General features: G+C 42.2%; 1 protein-coding gene across 15 annotated transcripts in view; it reads right to left on the reverse strand.

Annotated features, from left to right (window-relative positions):
* Nucleotides 1–20312, reverse strand: part of WDR20 (WD repeat domain 20) — a 64061-nt gene extending 43749 nt beyond the window's left edge. For 12 of the 15 annotated variants that reach the window (XR_009542203.1, XM_060157851.1, XM_060158131.1 and 9 more), the window contains exon 1: nt 20034–20306. Coding sequence is in view for 11 of the 15 variants with exons in the window: in XM_060157851.1 (XP_060013834.1) it covers nt 20034–20282 (249 nt within the window). In the remaining 4 variants the exon portion in view is untranslated. Of the gene's footprint in view, nt 1–20033 lie in introns of all 15 variants that reach the window. The other 3 variants (XM_060157575.1, XM_060157393.1, XM_060157683.1) reach the window with 2 other exon arrangements.
* Between the last annotated feature and the right edge of the window lie 3046 nt (nt 20313–23358).

A 23358-nucleotide genomic window follows, 5' to 3' on the forward strand; every position in this document is an offset into this window, starting at 1 on the left:
TGTATATATGTCCAACTAATCTTAATTTACCAACTGAAAATCCTACAAAATTTATCTCAAAACAATGCTCACCAATAGACTATACTTCAATCATTATTTTTAAGTCAACATTGGTAAGATAAAGATAACTACAACTTGGGAATTCCCTGGTGGTCCAGTGCTTAGGACTTGGTGCTTTCACTGCCATGGCCCAGGTTTAATCCCTGGTTGGGGAACTAAGATCCTGTAAGCCACGCAGTGCCACAAAAAAAAAAAGAAAAAAAAGATAACTATAACTTATAATGAAAAAATACACAGGACATCATGATCTACTCAGAGTTCAGCAGAAAACTGCTGACAGATTATTTTCCACGTAAGACATAAGAAATAAAAAAATGCTAAGACTGTTGTAAAAAATAATAATAATAAGGGGGGGTTGAAACTCCATCTCACATCTTATTCCCGAATAAATCTCAGCAGTATCAAAGAGATGTCAAATGTAACTAATGAAACTTCAGAAGTACAAGAAGAAACCATGAGGATTTAAAAAAAAAAATTAGAAGGGCTAATAAGTATGACCCCAAACCCACAGCCAAAAGGGAAAAGACTAATACGTTTTCCTCTAAAAAATAAAATTTCTACCTAGGAAAAACCACCACGAGCAAAATCAGAAAACAAGTGACAAATGGAACCGAATGTCTGCAACTCAGATCACAAATTAAGGGCTAATTTACATAAAGGAGAGCTCCTACAAGTAAAAAAAAAAAGAAAGAAAGAAAGAAAGAAAGACCAAAATCCTAGTAGAAAAATGTGCACAGGATATTGACAACGCACAGAAAATATAAATGGCTCTTAAATATATGAAATGATGCTTATATCACTTATCATTTATCAAAGTGGCAAAGATCAACTAATAGCACACTGTGCCAGAAGTATAAATCGGTACAACCCGTGTAAGATAATCTGCGTCTATCAAAAGTACAAACGCACGTCCCTTTGACGCAGCAATTCCACTCACAGGAATTTATTCCTCAGATATACTAGCAACAGGGCAAAGTGATATATGTACAATGTTATTTACTGCAGCATAGTCCGTAACAGCTAAAGACTGGAAACAACTTCAATGTTCATCAAAGAAGGAACTATCGTACAGTCATACAATGGGATATTGTGCAGCTATTCACAAAATAAAGAGCTCTTTACACACTGACAAAGAATAATCTCCAAAATATATTTTATAAAACAAAACAGAAATAAGGTACAAAACAGAACAGATGCTAAAACTTACATTTTTTTTTAAAGGAGGGAGGAATATATCTGTGATTTTATGTGTAGAACCATAGCCTGTCTCTGGAAATATACACATGAACATAACCCTGGTTACAGGGTGGCTAGGGGACAGGGTATGAGAGACGTTTCACTGCATGCCATTTGAACTTTGAACCACATGCATGTATTACCTACTTAAAAAATACAATATGCCTATGAGAAGTCAGAATACCTATGCTCTTTTTTAAATTTTTACTTTATAGTGGAGTATAGTTGATTTCCAATGTTGTGTTAGTTTCACGTGTACAGCAAAGAGATTCAGTTTATATGTATATACATATATCTACTCTTTTTCAGATTCTCTGCCCATTTAGGTTATTACAGAGTACTGAATAGAGTTCCCTGTGCCATACAGTAGGTCCTTGTTGATTATCTATTTTATATATAGTAGTGTATATATGTTAACCCCAAACCCCTAATTTATCCACCCCCACTCCCCCCTTCCCCTTTGGTAAGCATAACTTTGTTTTCTAAGTCTGTGAGTCTGTTTCTGGTTTTTAAATAAGTTCATTTGTATCATTTTTTTAGATTCCACATATAAGTGATATCATAATATGATACTTGCCTTTCTCTTTCCAACTTACTTCACTTAGTATGATAATCTCTAGGTCCATCCATGTTGCTGTAAATGGCATTATTTCATTCTTTTTTATGGCTGAGTACTATTCCATTGTATATATGTACCACATCTTCTTTACCCATTCATCTGTCGACAGACATTTAGGTTGCTTCCAGGTCTTGGTTATTGTGAATAGTGCTGCTATGAACTTTGGGGTGATAATACCTATGTTCTAAATGAAGATTTTCTCACTAGGTTACCTAAGATAATAAGTTCCTTTCACTACTCACTCAATACTTATTGAGTTCTACGTGTGCCAAGCACTGTTGTAGGCAATGCATCCCAGCAGGGAAGACAGATATACCCTCCTCTCGTGGACTTAGGAGGGATGCAGCCAGTAAACAAATAATCAACTGAGCATCAGAGTGGAAAGGGCTATGAAGAAAATTCAGTCAGGAAAAGGGAGTTGTGGGACTGAGGTGGAAGGGTGATTATAGAGCCTTTCTGGGTAGAGGTGTCGGAAAGCTTCTTTGACAGGGACACACTTCAGCAGAAATATGAAGCAGTGAGGGAGCCAGACCTGTTGGCTGCCTAGGGAAAGGATTCTTGTCAGAAGGAATGCATAATGCATGCAACAGCACACATAATGGCACTGAGGGTGGGATGTACTCCCCTTCAAGGAGGAGAACGGAGGGAGTGAGAGAGAGCGTGGCAGAAAATCTCACTGGGGGCGGGCGGGAGGTACCAGATCATAATAAGGAATTTAGGTCTTATTCTAAGTGATATGGAAAAGCATTAGAAATTTTTTTAAAAATATTTATTTATTTGGTTGCACCGGGTCTTAGTTGCAGCAGGCGGACTCCTTTAGTTGCGGCATGTGGGCTCCTTAGTTGTGGCATGCAAACTCTTAGTTGTGGCATGCATGTGGGATCTAGTTCCCTGGCCAGGGATTGAACCCGTGTCCCCTGCATTGGGAGTGTGGAGTCTTAACCACTGTGCCACCAGGGAAGTCCCTAGAAGTTTTTAAACAGTGGAGAAATGTGTTGTGACCTGTATTATTTAAAAGATCCCTCTGGCTGCCATCAGGAGAAGAGACCGTAAGAGGCAAGGGTAGACGAAGGGAGCCCATGGAGCTCACTGTAACAATCCAAGTGAGAGATGGTGCTTCCTCAAACTAGCAAGGTAGTGGGTGGAGGTGGGAAGTGATCAGGTTCTGGATATAATTTAAGGCAGGGCCAACAGGCTTTACTGAACGGTTGCAAGTAGACTAAGAAAAAGAAAGAAGTCAAAGGTGACTCCAAAGTATTTACCCAAGCAACTTTTTACAATGATCTAATAGGTTCATTTAAAAAAAAAAAGTCACACCTTCATACAAAGCTCAGCTACTCTAAAATGGGTTATAAATACCATCAACAAAAAGCAATGCTTATCTACATACTAAATAGAACATACACCTGGGTCCATTCTCTAAATACTTAATGAGCATTTACACTGTGCCAGGCAGAGTATTAGGTACTAGAGACCTAAATTATATAACTGAGCACCATAAAAGGATTGGGAGGAAAAACACCAAAATATTAATAGCTGTGGCATACAGGTTTTTTTCTTCCTTGAATTTTCCAAATTTTCTACCATAAACATAACTTACTTTTAACTTTAAGGAGGAAAAAAATCTCTCCTTTTTACTGCTGCCAATGAAGGAAAAATTCCTACAGGGCAAGCTTAGTAATTTGAATGATCGGCAGACTCTCCTTCTAAGAAAACCTTTTTTTTTTTTTTGCGGTACGCGGACCTCTCACCGTTGCGTTCCCTGGCTGTCCAGTGGTTAAGACTGCGCTCTTCCAATGCAGGGAGCACAGATTTGATCCCTGGTCGGGGAACTAAGATCCCACATGCCATGCGGCCAAAAATTAAATAAATAGGACTTCCCTGGTGGCGCACTGGTTAAGAATCCACCTGCCAACGCAGGGAACACCAGTTCAAGCCCCGGCCCAGGAAGATCCCACATGCCACGGAGCAACTAAGCCCGTGCACCACAACTACTAAGCCTGTGTGCCACAACTACTGAACCTGCATGCCACAACTACTGAACCTGCGTGCCACAACTACTGAAGCCCTGGCACCTAGAGCCCGTTCTCCGCAACAAGAGAAGCCACCGCAATGAGAAGCCCGCGCACTTAGTGAAGAGTAGCCCCTGATCACAACACCTAGAGAAAGCCTGCACTCAGCAACAAAGACCCAATGTGGCCAAAAATTAATTAATTAAAATAAATAAATAAATGAAAGTGTGGCTCAATAAATAAATAATAATTTTTTTTAAAAAAAACACATGGAACATTTTAACTAGGTTACAAGGAAAAAGATCATTACGTTTCAAGTAACTGGTATCAAAAAAACATACTCTATGACCATACCATGTGAATAAGTTAATAACAAAACTAAACACCATGAATAGAAACAAAAAAAAAAAAATGCTTGTTTAGAAATTCAGGGTTAAAGAGGGAAAAAAATGGAAATTACAAAATATTTAGCTCTTCATGACAATGATATTACCACATGTGTAACATATGGGTGACTGTTAAGGCAATACATAAGAGGGATTTCTACAGCCTTGAGCACAGCATTAAAAAGCAAGAAAGTCGGGCTTCCCTGGTGGCGCAGTGGTTAAGAGTCCGCCTGCCGATGCAGGGGACATGGGTTTGTGCCCCGGTCCAGGAAGATCCCACATGCCGCGGAGCAGCTGGGCCCGTGAGCCATGGCCGCTGAGCCTGCGCGTCTCCGCAACGGGAGAGGCCACAACAGTGAGAGGCCCGCGTACAGAAAAAAAAAAAAAAAAAAAAGCAAGAAAGTCTAATAACCTATGTTTTCAATTCAGAAAGCTATTAAAAGAATAGAGTAAATCTAAAGAAAACAAAGGAAGTAAAGATAACAGATATTACAAAACAGAAAAGAAAGAAACAGCTGATTCTGTGAAACAAAATTTTAATTGACAAATTCTTACAAGTCTGTTCAAGAAAAAATTAAAATATGAATGAGGGGTGAAGCTCAAGCTGGTGACTAAGGCCAGTAGCTGCCTAAGAATGGCAGAAACATGAGTGTCCCAGTGACTCCACAGCAGGTCCCTCTGCAGAGGGGGCCACAGTTCCAACCCAGAGATGGCCACATACATGATGGCTGACAGATGCCCCAGAAAGCAAAAGACAACAGGAGCAGAAGAAGGAACTGGCAAAAGTCACTATCAAGAAGGAAGCTCTAGAGCTGACAGTGACAGAGACGGAGCTTTGCTGGAGCGCATGTAGTGTGAGTTTTAATTGCCCTAACAAACGGATGTGTGCTTTCAGGGGAATACCCGCTGGATTAATTTGCTGCAATAAATACTTTTTCCTTTGGGGCGGTGAGAAAAGGCACAAGCAAACAATTTTAGGTACAAAAGATACAGATACAGAGGAGTATCTGTACTCCATATAATGGGAGTAAGAAAAGAAAAGGGAATAGGACTGAGCCATAGGGAAATCCAGTTACAGACTAGGTAGAGCAGAAGGAACGGACAGAGGTGAAGTAGAGAGTGGCCAGAGGCACGTGGACCAGAGAGGGAGAAAGGAAGTCAAGGTTAAAGTGTCACGACAAGGAGGGTTTCAATAAAGAGAAGATGATCACCTGTGTCAAATGCTGCTGAGAGGTCAAGGAAGCTGTGGGCTGCATGGTGTCCAATGGATCCGGCAGCGTGACACTGAGTGACCTGTATCCTGAAGAAATTAGAGCAGTGGGGGCCAAGGACACACTGGAGCGGGGGGACAACTGTTTCCATCTGAATTAGTAATTGTGGAGCTGAAGCCATGTCAGCTGATGACAAGACCCAGAGTGTCACCAGAGAAGAGAGCGCCAGATGTGGACTACAGGAGGTCACTTGGGGTGGACGTGGAGGACAAGAAATCGAGATGCCAAGGTGTCTGATGGGTTATGCAGTGGATAGGAAACCACCCAGGATGGTGGCAGGAACTGGAGTGGAAAGGAAGGCTGTGAGGCAGGGACCAAGGTGTTCAATGAGCAGAGGCGGCTAGGAAGTCGGCTCATGGCCGTGAGGAAGAAAGAGAAAGGTGGCACGAGTCTAAGGGCAGAGGCTCCAGAGAGACGCCAGGAGCAGTGGCAAGTGGACCTACTCCTCGTCTACTGTTGTGCACGGTGCAGCGCAGTAGTCAGGACTTGGCGGAGCCTTTCCAGCGCAGCCCGCACGCACCCCGCCCTCTGAGCTCTCTGGGACAGCAAACTGTGGGACTGCAAACAAGTAAAGTCCTGAGCGTAACACCTACCAATTTTTAATTAGCTGAGCTAATATCGCCCTCAGTCTTGCTAGCTACATGTACACCTATTCCAAAATCCAGAGGGGGGAAAGATGTAAGGAGTTGTACAATTCCTAGAATTAAGTGGGAAGTAAGAAGGGACTGGGAGGGAGAGTTTGAGCACTTTTTTCCAGGACACCAGGAAAAGGAAGATGTCGCTTCTGAACAAGGCTAGCACCAGGCAATCAAGACACCAGATGAAGCTGCCTCCTGGGTTGCCCAGAAGAACTCTAACAGCACAAGATTCGAGGCTGTGACTAACTTCTAAGAGCCTCTCAACCAGTGAAAAGGGGCTGGCAAGCCTAGCTCTATGAGCTTTAGTAACAAACACTAACCATGTTTGTCTTGTGACAGGGATTTTGAGAGATTACTGAATTTACTCCAGTAAATCCTTAGGGGATTCTAAGTGCAACCAACTCATTCATTTAAAATCAAACACAATATGCCTACCATGCACAGGCACTGCAATGGATATAACATGAATAAGATGATTTCTGCCCTCAAGATTCACCGTTTTGTGGAGGAGACAAAGATTCAAACAAAAAATTCCAACACTGTGAAAAGGTGGGAGGACATTCATAATAGTCCAACAGCAAGAGCAAGGGAAAGAGAGGTTTCTAAACCACGCAGAAGCACCACACAGCCCAAGCTGTGCTCCGTGTGCAGCTGCAGTGGGTTGTATTCCTTCCTTGCTTTACTGATTCATCTCACCATGAGCTCTTCTCTTGAGGAAAGAGCTGTGTCTACTATGTCTGGATCCCCAATACCTAACACAGTGTAAGACCTTCGGTGTAGTTTGCATCTCTTGGTTGCCCACCCAGTATTGATCTACAGATCTATTCTCCTGGCTGGTATCTACCCACACTGCAGCTCCAGCATGAGCTCCAGAGCAATCAGGATATCAGATAATCCAATCCCCATGCTAAAGGTGTGGGTTAGCCAAGACTCCCGGTCAAACACTGCAAATTTCCTTGGCCACAAGAATGGGCTGGTAATCCAGTTTGGGGCAATGAGTCAAAGGAGGTTTGCTGGGGGCTTCTATGAAACAATCTTCTTTATTCTTCTGAGAAAGTGATTAGAAGAACTGTTCATCCTCATCCTGGGTACTGGCTCTCAATGTGGTCCAGTGGCACAGAAATGTGAAGCCTAGCACCCCACCACTATTCTGCCACCGAAGACAGGTTGATACACAGTAGAAAGCAAAACCCGGAGACTCTCAGCAAAACAGAGCTGGTGTCACAATCAATCCACATCTGAAGCTCACCTTACCTCCGGAATTTTCAATATCATAAGTCAACGCATCCCCTATAAAGTTTAAACTTGTTTGAGTTGGGTTTCCTGTTACTTGCAAACCAAAACATACCTAACATTATAATATATTCAAGGTGTGCTAAACCCCCAAACCACTAGTGAATCACTGCCCACCAGCTGCTGTATAGCACATTCTAATGTTCATCTCTTGCTTCCAGAAAAGTCTGTTAAGGCTAAATTTTAAAATGTAAATCTTTTCCCTCTTATTTAAACCTTGGAGAAGGGCAACTGGTTAACACCTAAATAATAAAACTGTGGCTCAAAATTATAAAAAAATTATAAAAGGAAATTTACAAATTTATAAACTTAACTATAAAAATATGAAACTTCTTCATAGCAAAAACAAGCAAGCACAAACATACCTACACGTGCACAGCCCTGAGCACAGTTACAAGACAGGGGACAAACTGAGAAGGAAAAAATCTGTTCATTCATTGTCACAAAGGACTCATCTCCCTAATGTATAAAGAGCTCCTTAAAAACAAAAAAACCCACCCAAGATGTCCAAAAACCCAACAGAAAAATGGGTAAGGGATACGAAAGAGTTCATAGAAAAAGAAGTATGTTTCACTCTTAATATATAGAAAGATGCGCAACCTCATTTGGTACAAGGAAAAAACCAAACTTACACTAATTTCTCACCTACCAGATCAAATGCAAAAGTCTGGTGACACACTGTTGGTGAGGCTGTGGCTGTGATGCAACACAAATTAGTATAACCCCTCCCTGTGGAGGGCAGTTTGATGATATCTATTTAAAACATATACACATTTACCCTTTGACTCAGCAGTATCTCCTCTGGAAATACATACTACAGACATACCTGCTGCTGTGCAAAATAATATACACGCAAAGCTATTCACTGCAGCATTATTTGTAATTTAAAAAATATTAAGTCGAGAGTCATCTGGTTAAATAAATTATGGTACATGCACAGCATGGAGTATAAAGCAATTATAAGAAAGAGTGAAGAAGCTCTCTATTTACTAATATGGAAAGATCTTCAGTATATACCATTAAGCAGAAGAAAAGAAGATGCAAAATACCATACACAGTATGCTCCTTCAATTCCTTCAAATCTGTGCTCAAATATCATCTTATTCTTATAATAAGAGAAGGATGAGTCAGAAACAAATAAAATGACTACAGGGAGAGGAAGGGAACTGAGTGAGGGGTCGGACAGAAATGGAAACTTGAGGTCTCTGAATATCACCTTGTTTTATATTTCCGATGTTAGAGCCACATAAATGTTTTACATAATTAAAACACACAAAAAATGTATTTTTGACAGCTTTATAAAGGTATAATGATATACAAAGAACTGCACATGTTGAATGTGTACGATGTGATGAGCCTGGACATATGCAAGCACCCATGACACCATAACCACAATCAAGGTAACAGACATACCTAACACCTCTCAAAGTTCCCTTGTGTCCCTTCATTTTTGTTTTTTGTAGTAAGAACACTTAATGAGATCTACCCTCTTAACAAATTGTGATGTACACATACTGTACTGCTAACTACAGGCACTATGCTATACAGCAGATCTCTAGAATTCATGCATCTAGCATAACTGAACTTACACAAAATTAAACTCTAAAAAGATCTCTCACATACTAAAACTGGATTACAGTAACAGTTGCACGACTTGGTAAATTTACTAAAAAAAAAAAAAAAGAATTGGACACTTACAATAGAGGGCAGGAAGGTACAATAATTTGACTGGATTAAGTCTGAAGAGGCAGTAAAAGAGAGAAAGCTGTAAAGACCACCGCCTCTCCAACTTTAGTGAGCACATGAGTCAGCTGGGGACCCTCCTAGAAGGTGGATTTGGATTCAGTAAGTCTGGAGTGGGGCCCAGTTCTGAACTTCCAACAAGCTCCCAGGTGACGACGCTGATGGTGCTTGTCTGTGGACCACACTTCGAAGGGTCCAGACAACTAGAGGAGCTTTGCTCTAAGCAGCTGCTGAGAAATGGGGCAGTAGCTACCCCAGACAAAGGACCTGTAGGGAGTGGGTGGGGGCCAGAAAAGGGTTCTCCCTTCCTTTCTTAAGATGGAGGGAATAACAACATGATTGCTGTAAAATTTGATTCAGTCAGGGCTAGAACAGAGAGTGTGTGCAAAGGAAGTTAAAGTGATTAGCCACAGCATTTAAGATAGGAGTGTGCTGGAGACAGCAGTGGGTGGCAGGAGAACTGAAGGAAAGTGATGAGGGTCCAATGACAGGTGGTGGTGACACAGTCTAATAGGCTGAGTCCTGAAAGAGGATAATACACTAGGAATCCTGAAGGAGGATAATACACTAACATAGTACATCACCTCAGAAGTAGTACCAAAAGAAAGAAAATACATTTAAAAATATCTTTAAAAAAATCATACTGAAAGTTTTAGAAGCTAGGATATAGCCAATACTTAAACGATCACCACTAACGAAGATAATCTTTTTTTTTTTTTTTTTGCGGTACGCAGGCCTCTCACTGTTGTGGCCTCTCCCGTTGCGGAGCACAGGCTCCGGACACGCAGGCTCAGCGGCCACGGCTCACGGGCCCAGCCGCTCTGCGGCATGTAGGATCCTCCCGGACCAGGGCACGAACCCGTGTCCCCTGCATCGGCAGGCGGACTCCCAACCACTGCGCCACCAGGGAAGCCCCAAGGAAGACAATCTTATCCTCCCAAGACCTGCACAAGCTTCAACCCTCACAGAGCGGCTCACGACTTTCAGGAGGAGCCATCAAATGCCACAACCTTAGGCCTTGGGCTTCTAGTTCCCTAGTTCAGAATCCTCTCCCCCTTCAGTGCACCCACCCATAAGAATTCAGTTCAAAGGTCACCTTGTTAAAACCTAAGTTCCCACTGCGTTTGAGACAAACAAACATTACAATGTAATCAATCATCTGAACCAAAAGGAACACAGAGTCAATCTGGTAGAGCAGTTCTTGTATTTCTCCCTCTATTTAGCACGGCATGGGCAAAGAATGATGAGGAGGAAAACGAAAGGAAGCACATGGCACAACCAACTCAGAATTCTACATATTCAACTGCTTTGTAAAACATTACACCACCACAAGCACCACAAAGACCTCTCCACAGAGCTAAAAGTTTCACCTGACAGAAGAAACCAGTTACCCTCCTCGCATTCAATCACACACATGACACTAAAGAAGGTAAGCCAAGACATCTAACCAGGGTGCTGAAACTTTCTGTGCGTGGACTCCTTCTCAAAATGATGTTTTTAAATACAAAAGATTACAAAGGAGATCAATTATATTAAAATACAGTTGTACTACATTAAACAAATTTAGGATTTTTAAAAGTTTATTTCACACTGAAAGGCTCTAGCAGCAGATCCACTAACTACTGTAATTTCAAAGCAGTGATGAGTACAAATGATATTTGATATGTCTGCAACAACCATAATGTGATATGCAAACATCTGTGATTTTCACTGGTGATAAAGTCACAGGTCTGTTACTACTGTGATTTGTTGCCTATATTCATAATTGAAGAACATGTTAAAATTCAGTTAGAAGTTCAGTTAAAAATAAGGATGTAAAGTATTTCTTTCCATCTAGGTTGACATACCTCCTAAATTCTAATCAGATTAAGAAGCCCTAGGGAATTCCCGGCAGTCCAGTGGTTAGGACTCGGTGCTCTCACTGTGGAGGGCCCGGGTTCAATCCCTGGTCAAGGAACTAAGATCCCACAAGCCGCATGGTGTGGCAAAAAAAAAAAAAAAAAAAAGCCCTAAGAAATGAATACTGTCTAAAATAGCAGACACCGTACATCTCACCACTATTTACTCATCCATCTTCCCACTAGATTGTAGTCACCTTAGGCCAGGGACTGTCTTATTTGTCTATATATAGGCCATTTATTGGCCTATAGGTCCAATAAATGTTAGGTGGATGGACAAGCCATTTATTATTCTACTGGACTGTGAACTCCCTGATGGCTGAGATTCTGTCTCAACAACAATATAGAGCAGGCACTTGAATCTTGTAGAATAAATGAGTGTGTGGATATCTTGCCTCCTTGGTTAGAAGATATCCTCTTAAGGTCAGGGATGTCTTATACTTCTTTGATTTCCCATAGTCTAGTATACTGCTTTTCACATAAAACCACTCAAATATCTATTAAATGAAGCATTAAGACATGACAGAGCCTCTGAAACGAAGATCAAAGTAAGTAGAGAATGAGCACCTGTACCAGTTTTGCTGCAGCAGGAAAACAAAAAACACACACAGCCCAACAGTGAGCTGGCTGTGAACCAACCAAAGGAAAAACAGCTTAAGGTCACAGGGATAACCTACAATTTGGTTACTTGAAAATATATTAAAATATTCCTATTCTTACTTTAAAATACAAAAACCTTAAAAATTCCTTCCTCGTGAATGGTTCTTGCTTCTTTCTCATAAATTCTATAGTTTCAAGTACATTTTCCTACTGCTACAAAACAAGATAAAATGTAGCACAGACTTATTTGGCCTGTTTTTAGTACAATATACCCTACTTTTAAAAATTCCATACTACCAAATAGAATTGACAATGCAAAACATTACTCAGTTCACAAATTACCAATTGGAAGAGAAGCTGTGAAGTTGAGAAAAATGCTATAAGAGTGGGGGGGAGGGATAAATTGGAAGATTGGGACTGACATATACCACACTACTATACGTAGAATAGGACTTCCCTGTTGGCACAGTGGTTAAGAATCTGCCTGCCAATGCAGGGGACATGGGTTGGAGCCCTGGTCCGGGAAGATCCCACATGCTGCGGAGCAACAAAGCCCAAGCGCCACAACTACTGAGCCTGCGCTCTAGAGCCCATGACCCACAACTACCGAGCCCACGAGTCACAACTATTGAAGCCTGCGCACCTAGAGCCCGTGCTGCGCAACAAGAGAAGCCACCGCAATGAGCAGCCTGCGCACTGCAACGAAGGGTAACCCCGGCTCACCGCAATTAGAGAAAGCCTGCGCGCAGCAATGAAGACCCAACACAGCCAAAAATAAATTAATTTAAAAAAAAGATAACTAATAAGGACGTACTGTATAGCACAGGGAACTCTACTCAATACTCTGTAATGGCCTAGATGGGAAAAGAATCTAAAAAAGGTGGATATGTGTATAACAGACTCACTTAGCTACATACCTGAAACTAACATAACATTGTAAATCAACTACAGTCCAATATAAATACATAAATAAATGGAAAGTGGGGAAAGGTAAGAGTAACTGCCAAGTAAGGCTTAATCAGAAATGAAGATAAAACATTTCTGAAATTAGAAATACAAGGCTGGGCTTCCCTGGTGGTGCAGTGGTTAAGAATACGCCTGCCAATGCAGGGGACACGGGTTCGAGCCCTGGTCCAGGAAGATCCCATGTGCTGTGGAGCAACTAAGCCCGCGTGCCACAACTACTTAGCCTGTGCTCTGGAGCCCACGAGCCACAACTACTGAGCCCACGCGCTGCAACTGTTGAAGCCCGCGTGCCTAAAGCCCGTGCTCGGCAACAAGAGAGGCCACCGCAGTGAGAGGCCCGCGCACCGCAACGAAGAGCAGCCCCCGCTCGCTGCAGCTAGAGAAGGCCCACGGGCAGCAACGAAGACCCGACGCTGCCAAAACTAACTACCTAACTGAATAAATAAATAAATCTATTTAAAAAAAGAAGAAAAATACAAGGCTACCCATTTGGAAATTTACAAAAATGTGATCTGTACACAACATTTTGGGACAAATCATCTAGTTGAAATCCAACCCAAAATTCTTCCACTAGGCAGAGAAATACCTCTTCATTTCACCTTTACTCCTTAATTCCACCTGATGCCTATACTGCTTATGCCATGTGCTGAGCACACACCTACTTTACCTTACAATTATCAAGACAAAAATACAAGCTCCTTACAGACAAGTAGTGTCTTAATTTACCCTCACATCACCCACAGCAGACAGTAGTAACTTGCATGTAACAATTCAGCAATAAACACTTGATGAATGAGGATTACTTTTTTCAAAGCAAGACGCATCTTGCACTCTATTATGAAAAGTAGATGCCAAATGTTCAGAGGATAACTTGTCATTGATATTCTGAATTTTAAATGTCCTGAAAATTAAAACTGAGAATGTCTGCCAATTTATTTCTGTTTTTGATATCTATTCCTGAATAAACAAATAAGACATTTGATATTTCTGCACAAACTAACCTAGCTGAAATACAAATAAAACTGTTCTCTAAGACATCAAATATCAAACTACAAAAATCTTTACATTTACTTTTATTAAAAAATTTGTTTTTCAATTTATTTATATATTTTTGGCCACACTGGGTCTTCGTTGCTGCGCACGGGCTTTCTGTAGTTGCAGCGACTGGGGGCTACTCTTCATTGCGGTGCACGGGCTTCTCTCGTTGCGGAGCACCGGCTCTAGGCACGCGGGCTTCAGTAGTTGTGGCACGCGGACTCCAGAGCGCAGGCTCAGTAGCTGTGGTGCAAGGGCTTAGTTGCCCTGCAGCATGTGGGATCTTCCCGGACCAGGGCTTGAACCCGTGTCCCCTGCATTGGGAGGCGGATTCTTAATCACTGCACCACCAGGGAAGCCCTACATTAATTTTAAAATAAGGTTCTTTAGGCATATAGCCAAAGTACTCAATGACAAAATCCACTAACTATGTTTTGATTCTTGCTCAAGTTTTCTACCAGAGCACAATAAACAAATAAAGGCACGAGATGATTAACTGAATGTTAATAAATATAGATGACAAGTCTCTTGAGGGCAAGACTTTGTCTATACCAAGCATCTAAAACATATCTAGTACCTCATATCTGGTAGGTGTGCCCCACAAATATTTGCTGAAAAAATGACATTCATGACTAGCTCATGGATCTCACTGACACACTCTGGGAGTTTACCATTGCTTACATCCACCCATGGAGTCTCTCAAAATCTCATCACCATCCTCCTCTTCAAGGTCAAGAGAACCAAGGTATCATATGAAAGTTTCTCAAGCCTGCTTTAAGGGATAAATTAACATGCTTTTCCCTCAGTATAGAAGATGCTATAGTCAAATAACTAAATCTTTATATCAGTACTTCAGAAGTCATTAAGTGGCCCTTAATGGGGAAAACAAAACCAAAACAAAACAGATTCCCATCCAATTCCACATATGCCCGACTAAATTAGGTACAAAATTTCTTAAAGTGAATTTGATATAAAAAATTCTAGACTTCTAAGCCTTTTTCTAAATAATAAATGGAGAGCAGAGAGATGTGAAAATAACAAATGGGCAGAAGGGTGCGAACATGATCCTCTCTGGAGCAATCCAGTATCTAAAACTAGTCTGTGGGTAAAAACCTTTAAAAGGCATTTAAGTTCACCCTCCCACACAAAGCATGAATCCCTCAGTCACCAACAGGTAGTCCTGCAGTCTTTGATAAAGAGACAGAATATTTCCTATATGGAATGCTCATTCTCTCTCAAGTCAACCCATTACCCTCCTGGATAACTCCAGCTCTAAAAATATTCTAGCTGCTATTTTTTTTTTAATTTTTATTTATTTACTTCTTGGCCGCATCTTGCGGCATGTGGGATCTTAGTTTCCGGACCAGGGATTGAACCCGCACCCCCTGCAGTGGAAGCACGGAGTCTGCTTCCACTGGACCGCCAGGGAAGGCCCTTTAGCTGTTATTCTTAACTGGACTTCTGGCCCCAGCTTCATCTCAGCCTGGTGAGTACCCAAGCTTTTTCTAGCACAAAGACCTAGAGTCACTATGTGTTCAACTTGCTTTCACAACACACCTCACTCTTCCCAATTCCCATTCAGAGAAGTAGGCAAAGAATCCAAGACATGAAGACATCTCCCCAGTACAAAGATGCATTTTCATTTAAAAATTACTGAGCACAGAATTATACAACCTTAAGGGTTGAAAAGGCCCTGGACACCATCCAATTCTACCTTTCATCTATTGTAGGAATTGCTTCAATCTCTGGACAGTGTATTTGTGGCCTAGAATGTTAAGATGGGGGGGAAAAAAGTAAAGGCTCTTTGATTTGAATGTTAAGTAATTCTGAGTATAGCTTTAAAAAGTTTCTTGATTCAATTAAAAAAAAGGTGGGGTCATGGAGGGTTAAATTAGGAGTTTGGGATTAGCAGATACAAACTACTATATATACAATAGATAAACAACAAGGTCCTACTGTATAGCACAAGAACTGTATTCAGTATCCTGTAATAAACCATAATGGGAAAGAATATGAAAAGGATATGTGTATATATATATATATGTATAACTGAATTACTTTGCTGTACACCAGAAACGAATGCATTATAAATCAACTATACTTCAATAAAACAATTTCTTTTAATTTGAAAAGTTGTTTGACAGTACACAGATCTGGTAGGTAACATGGTTTGACAGAAGTAGATCAAAAGTAATCCGCACCATTTGCCTACTTTCCACTACTTCACTGTCTCTTGCTACATAATTTCCCAGTTATAAGAAGCTAAATTTGTTACCAATAATTTTAAATGTCTTTTGTGAATTCCTTGGCAGTCCAGTGGTTAGGACTTGGTGCTTTCACTGCCAGGGGCCTGGGTTCAATCCCTGGTTGGGGAACTAAGATCCCACAAGCCATGCAGCGCAGCCAAAAAAAATTTTTTTTTAATTAAATAAAAATGTCTTTTAAAAGATGTGAGCTACTAAAAATACCTGTTACTTTTGGGCCCAAAATTGAACAGATTTTTAGCTCCTAAAGATCTTTTTAAAGTAAGACATAGATGGACAGAGATGCTTTATCCAGTCATTCACTCAACAAATTAACAGTAGGGGTCTACTCTATGCTGGATGCTGTGCTGGGCACCAGGAAGACAGAGAAAGCAGAAAAGACATCCTATTCTAAGGGAGCTTTGTTTACAGAAGAGACAGAGAATTACAAATTGAGAAAAGTGCTAGAAAGGCAAAGTACAGGATGCTATAAAAACGTGTAACAGGGAAAACTGATCCAGCCTGCGAATTCAAAGAAGGACATACTGAGGAAGTGATGTTTAAACTTAGATCTGAATGGTAGCCATTTGCATTTACGTAAAAACAGATCTCCATAAAATGAAAGGGTTGGTACAATAAGCCCAGCACCTTTGGCATCTTTATCCTAAAACCACCTCTTTTTTAAAAAGAGGAAAGCAAAGTATGCTATAAAGAGATCTGAAAGCTAGTAGCTGAAAGTTCTTTGGGAGGAGGGGCAGTGTCTCACTCATCTTTGGTTACCCCACATCCCCTTGGTAGTCACTCAAATCTTTGCTGAAATGCTGAGTTCACCTCCATATTAAATCAATGTTCATATTATTTTTAGCTCAGCAAAACAAATTCACAAAGCTAGATGTCCTCACACAAGAAACCCTACTCCGAACTTCAGTTTTGAAAAGAAGATGCGTGATGAATTGGGAGACTGGGATTGACATATATATACACTAATATGTATAAAATGGATAACTAATAAGAACCTGCTGTATAAAAAAATAAATAAAATTAAATTAAAAAAAAAAAAGAAAAAGAAAAGAAGATGCTTTCATCTACCTCACAGGATTGCAAGATTCAATGAGATAACATAGGGTAAAACGCTGGGGTAAATTCTGAAGTGCTTGGAGTATACGGTTATCTGTGTAACCAAAAAGCTAGATTACTCTCTTCTAAGACAGTTCTTTAGATTCAGTTGTGCTTCTTTACAATGAATTCTTTACCATGAGAAAGAAACTGCATCACAGGTTTGCACACGCTCTCTAGCCTTGGCTTTCTCTGAAGGGTGAGACTCCATAAACTGAAGGTGCCTTCTAGCTCTAGAAACTGACCTGTAAGTATTTTAAAGGGACGAAGATTACACTCCTTAGCTTAGATTTTAGACTATCTCCTAAATCTGGGATTAAGAGATACAAACTATTATGTATAAGATAGACAAGCAACAAGGATATATTGCATAAAATGGGGAATTATAGCCATTATCTTATACATTTAATGGAGTATAATCTGTAAAAATACTGAATCATCATGCTGTACACCTGAAACTAATATCATATTGTAAATCAACTATACTTTAATAAAAGAATAAAAAGACCTAGTTTCCACTGATTTCACATGCAGATTTAAGTTGAATGTATTCATCCAATTTAAACCTTCTGAATGTTCTAAATAATCTGATTAATTGTTGTAAAACTTTATATGCCCCAAAGAAAAAAAAATTTTAAAGAGTCAAAACGACCAAATGTCAAAAACGGATTTATAACTCCTAACCCCAAAAAGTAAAATTTGGTTTTTTGATTAAGGAAAAGTATCTGCTCTGTTTTAAAATCAGAAAAAAGGTCACAAAAACAATCACTTGTATTCAGAAATAACAAAAAATAAATGCAAACTCATTCATGGAAAACGAATTTTTTAAAAAATTACAGTGGCTAGGAGACAGTTGAAATGTCCACCATATAATGCAAATATATCTACAAGATACTACCATGAAACTTTACAAAAAAGTTAATGTGCTCAAGTAAATTATGCAGCTGAAGGCAAATCTCCATGTTTAAGATTTGTCTTGTTTAAAATAATTTTTTGCTGTAGCTTTGAAAAGCTCTCCTAGTTTATTCTTCATTCAATAGTATCCCACTAAAAGAGGACACTATTATGATACTTCCAGGCAAGAGACGTGTTTTTATGATGCAAACCAGAGCTACCAGATCCAGATAAGGTTTGCCACTAGAATGCTTCAGAAATAATATACTTTAAAAGAAAACTTGTTTAAAAAGGTAACACCTACACTAGTAATCATTAATATATTTAGTTTTTATGCACTTTTAAATTTGTATGTAAATCCATTTAATAACTTAAAATTTTAAACTTGTCACCAGAGAAAAAGCTGATCCTTTCAGTCCTTGTATCAATGTCAAGATAGCAGCTCCTGTTTGACAGATGCTCTTAATGACTATTTTAACTATATTTTACATCTACTGAGTGTTTCGGGGCTTTAAAGTTCATTACAGTCATTATGCTATTAATCACAACGGGTGCATCCCAATATTCTCTTTCTAAAGAGCTGCAGATAGAAGTTAAGCAACTCCTCCAAGGTCACAGAACAAGTCAGTGACAAAGTTGGGGATAGGACTAAAACTTCAGCTCCTAGACTACTAATTACTTCACACTTTTCCAATTCCGAAAAAGTAAAGTCAAGAGATTTACTTTCAGTAATTTATATCAAGATACCTCAAACACAGTAGTACACTTATAAACACTAACAAAAAGACTCACCTCGAACAAATGAGACAACTTGTTACATTTAGATACCACCGTCACGTCCCTAGTTCTTGTAACCAAGCAAAAACCTACTGCTTCTGGATATAGTAAATCCTGGAAAATGTCCACTTTTCAATATACACAATTTATTTTCACACTAACTAACTATTTATAAATTAATCTGTTATCACCTTCTCCCACGTCCAGGTACTGTGGAGGGCATTAATCTCCTCACTCTTTCAAGAGTCAACTCAAAGACCACATATCTCAGAAGTAAGCAGTTCTCAATGAGAACAAAGTTATGTAGCCAATGAAAGAACAGCTCTAATAAGTTGCTTCTTTTAAAGAGATATTTTTAAAGGATGATTACATGCTTGACAGCATTCCTGTTAAATCGCCCGCCAAGAATAATGGTTCTTGTGAAGTAGCTTTTAAGGCATATCCCTCCCTGTTTGTGACACAGTCTGACTTGTTGGACAAGACTGATCTGGGCACGCTCACACACAACCCCTATGAACCAGCCCAGTCCACTGGAAACATCGTTTGGACCTCTTAACTGTAGTAGTACTCAGCCCTTCCCATACCTATAAGGGACAGAAGGACCCTCTTTAACATCCTCTCAGGAGAAGGTTCCCTTCGAGGAGGCAGTGACAGCCGTCCTCCCTCGGATGTTTTCGGAAACAAAGTGTTAACACCAGAAGGAGAGGCTCCTAGGAAGTGTCAGTGTGGCAGCAGGTGGAGTAGCCCTTCGTGCCGAGCAGGTCCTTTCTGACCTAGTCTCAAGTCCTCCGCTTCCCAGACCCGGTTCCGCCTTACAGATTTTCCCAAGCCGCCCCGCGCCCCTGGTCTCTAACCCAGAGCGAGACTCTCCACCCTCCTGGGAGGCGAGGCGGTCTCAGCAGACCAGACGGCCACCCCACCTCTTCCGGGGACTCGCAGGCCCGCTCCCGGGCCGTGTCAGAGCCTGACGGACCCGCAGGGGCGGCAGCCGGCCCTTTCTGGGGCCTCCCAGCCGGAGCCCCGCGCCCCGCGGTCCCGTTCCACCGCCTCCCCCCGAAACACCACCGCCACCACCCTCCTCACTCCCGAATCCCCCTTCCTCAGGAGCACTCCAGTGGAGTTACCGGCCCACTCAAAAGTAAGAGCGACGGCCAGCCCATCGGTCACCCTGGCCCCCGCTGTCACCGCCCTGCTCCTGGCCTCTGCTCACGCCGCTGGCGAGCCCCGGTGACGCCCGGGTCGGTACCTTGCGGACCCCCTTGTAGATATAGAAGTAGAGCTCCCGGCCCACATTGAAGCAGAGGCGGTCGCCGTTGCCAGACTGGTCGTTGAGGTTTACGAAGGAGACGCGGACAGGGTTGGATCCCTGCGAGTTGAAGGGCACCCGGTTGGGCCGGCTGTACTCCGAGTGCGGCAGCAGCTTGTACAGACCTTCCCGGGTGGTGAATTGGGTCTTAATCTCGTTCATCTCCTTCCCTCCTCCCTCCGTCGCCATCTTGGAAAGCAGCGTTCATCCTGCCCTAAGTGCCCGGATCACGCCCACCGCGCAGGCGCCGTCCCGGGCTCTCGCCCTCCCCCCGCCCCTTCCTCCTGGCCCCTCCCACCCGTGAGCCGGCCCCGCGGAGGCCGGCGAGGAGAAGGGGCGGGCTTGTTTACGGCCCGACTGCGCAGGCGTGCTCACCTGGCGCGCTCCACGCTGCAGGGTGTCCGCAGGCTCCTCCCGCGGGCGGGGCCTCCGGGCCACCCCGCTGCGGCGCAGGTGTTGCTGTCCGGGGTCCGAGGGCTGCCTAGTAGTGCCGCCTACTCCGCCGCCCGGCGGGCTGAGCCGGCAAGGGGAAGCCGCAGCGGGCTGCGGTCCGCGCCGCTGAAGGGAGCTCGCGGCGGCCTCCTCGGCTGCCTCGTGCCCTGTCCTGAAAGGTCCCGGGACCCTGAGGAGCGGAGGAGAGAGCCGCCTCTAACAACGCAGATTCTGGGTCAGCACGTGGGGTGCCGTGAACCGAGCGCTCAAGCCCCAGTGTTACACCCGCAGGAGGGTGCGGGGGAGCCCCGAGTCCGGGAGAGGGCCGGTCCCCCTGTTCTGGGGTCTCCCCTCGGCCACCCCGCACAGTCGTCTGGATGCCCGGGTCAGGAAACCCCTGTGCACCTCCCCGAGTCATTTTCCGAGAAGGTACTGAAGGACCTCAGTTTTCCGCTTCACCATGTTTTGTTTTGTTTTGTTTTTAAGGTAGGGTGCAGGGGGAGAGGAGCGTATAGATTACACAGCATCTGTGTTTGCAAGTCAAATATCTGAATACCTATCTGTAGTGAGCATTGGCTAATTTTAAGGAAAGCAGGTTGTGTTGGCGCTTCTGTTTCTTAAGTTTGTCTCCACCAGGTATTTAGAGAAGGGAGGGTCGGGTCAGGTCGGGAAATGGCTTTGGGAACCAGAGGCTGAATCTAAGCATGATTCACTTCTCTTGCTCAACAGTTTATGAAGAGTTCTTAGTGAAGTTTGAGGCTGTTGATTTTTTTTTTTTTAAGGCTCAAGTGGAATCTGCAGAATTGTTTACTAGGCATAGTTGTGTGGATATACTGTACTAGGTCTAGATTGTAAGGCAGAAAAACAAATTTAAGGCCGGCACACGTGTTGCAGATTAAACAATCACCGTTTTGTAGCTGGGTTTCTTGGCATGTTGCAGTAGAATACGAAAGTTTCTAAAGTGACAGAAACATCCTGATAGAATTTCAGGTGGGGGTGGTGGGGAGCCAACATCTGTTACACCAAGAATGATTTATCCCTCTAAGTACAAATCATAGCTGGAGGGTCACAAAAGAAGTAGAGGGCGGTAGGTTCTAAAGAGGAGTCCGAATCCTAAACATCTTATATACATAAGCAGGTAATGACAGTGGAAACTGTGCCAATGATGTAATAATGCATTTGACAGTAAAATTCTGTATCCTTTGTACATGCTGGCAAAAAAGCAGTGGAGTAAATCCTACTTAAAGAATAGATACCTATGGGCTTCCCTGGTGGCGCAGTTGTTAAGAATCCGCCTGCCAGTGCTAGGGGATACGGGTTCAAGCCCTGGTCTGGGAAGATCCCACGTGCCACAGAGCAGTTAAGCTTGTGCACCACAACTACTGAGCCCGCGCGCCTAGAGCCTGTGCTCTGCAACAAGGAAACCACCGCGATCAGCTAAGCCCGTGCCCCACAACTACTTAGCCTGTGCGCCTAGAGCCTGTGCTCCGCAACAAGGAAACCACCGCAATAATCAGACCGCTCACCGCAACGAAGAGGAGCCCCGCCCGCAACTAGAGAAAGCCTGTGCGCATCAACGAAGACCCAACGCAGCCAAAATTAATACATAAGTAAACTTTTAAAAAAGAATAGATACCTAAAACACCTAAAATTTTGTGTTACAGTTGTTTTGATGTTATCTGTCTTCTGCTAAAGGTCAAAAAGATATCAGAAGCCTTTTAAAATGACCAGGATGTATTCTGCGGTCCCATGGATTTATTCAAATTTCCTATAACCATGTTATTTTACATTGGAAATGTGTATACTCTCCTTGAGGGATAGTGACATCCTGAATCATCTAAAAGTAAGTCAGCTGTGTTCCCTAGTTATCAAGGAGAAAAAAGCGTAATAATACATTTTGGAGGGAAAAAAAAAACTCAGCAAGCAAAAATTAAAACATAAAAATTAGGGCTTCCCTGGTGGCACAGTGGTTGAGAGTCCGCCTGCCGACGCAGGGTACACGGGTTCGTGCCCCGGTCCGGGAAGATCCCACATGCCGCGGAGCGGCTGGGCCTGTGAGCCATGACCGCTGAGCCTGCGCGTCCGGAGCCTGCGCGTCCGGAGCCTGTGCTCCGCAACGGGAGAGGCCACAACAGTGAGAGGCCCACGTACCGCAAAAATATAAAAATTATATTAGCAGCCCTCAAATTAACTACCAACTTTCAATTACCCATAATACCTGTATACCTTAGTCTTCTCTTAAGGTTTTATTCTACATAAATTTAACATTTTACTGAGATCACAGTAATAATAGGCTGTTCACTTCGTCCTATCCAAAGCCTTTGAATAATCTCTGTTCTTAATACTTTTTCTCTTGTCATTTTCCCCCCCACACTCATAGATTCAATAAATAACACCAAATTTATATAACTGGGCCTGACCTAAAGTTTATTTCTGATTTTCAGTTTCAAACCAGGCATTTCTACATGGATTCGTGCCTCAAATTCATCCGCCTCTAAACCTTATCAGTTCCCTTTCCACATCTTCAAAGTTGAATCATTATAGCTTCATGAGTATTTCCTTAATTTCACTTTTTTCTCTCAACTTTCATCCTATAAACAACTACCAAATTAATTTTCTTAAAACAATGCTTTAGACATTACATTCTTTTGCCCAAACACTCTCAAAGACTTTGACTATCCATGTTATTTAAGTCATACACCAAGCAATTCTCAGCCTGTCCTTACGTTTTGCATGAATCCTCCATTCCAGTCAGACTGTTCTGCCATCATCCTTAGCCCTTTCTCTTGCTTGAAAAGACCCTCCTCGTTTCCTCTTCATAGCCTATTCTTTA

Source organism: Lagenorhynchus albirostris, chromosome 1 (assembly GCF_949774975.1).
Source record: "Lagenorhynchus albirostris chromosome 1, mLagAlb1.1, whole genome shotgun sequence".
Taxonomy (NCBI): domain Eukaryota; kingdom Metazoa; phylum Chordata; class Mammalia; order Artiodactyla; family Delphinidae; genus Lagenorhynchus; species Lagenorhynchus albirostris.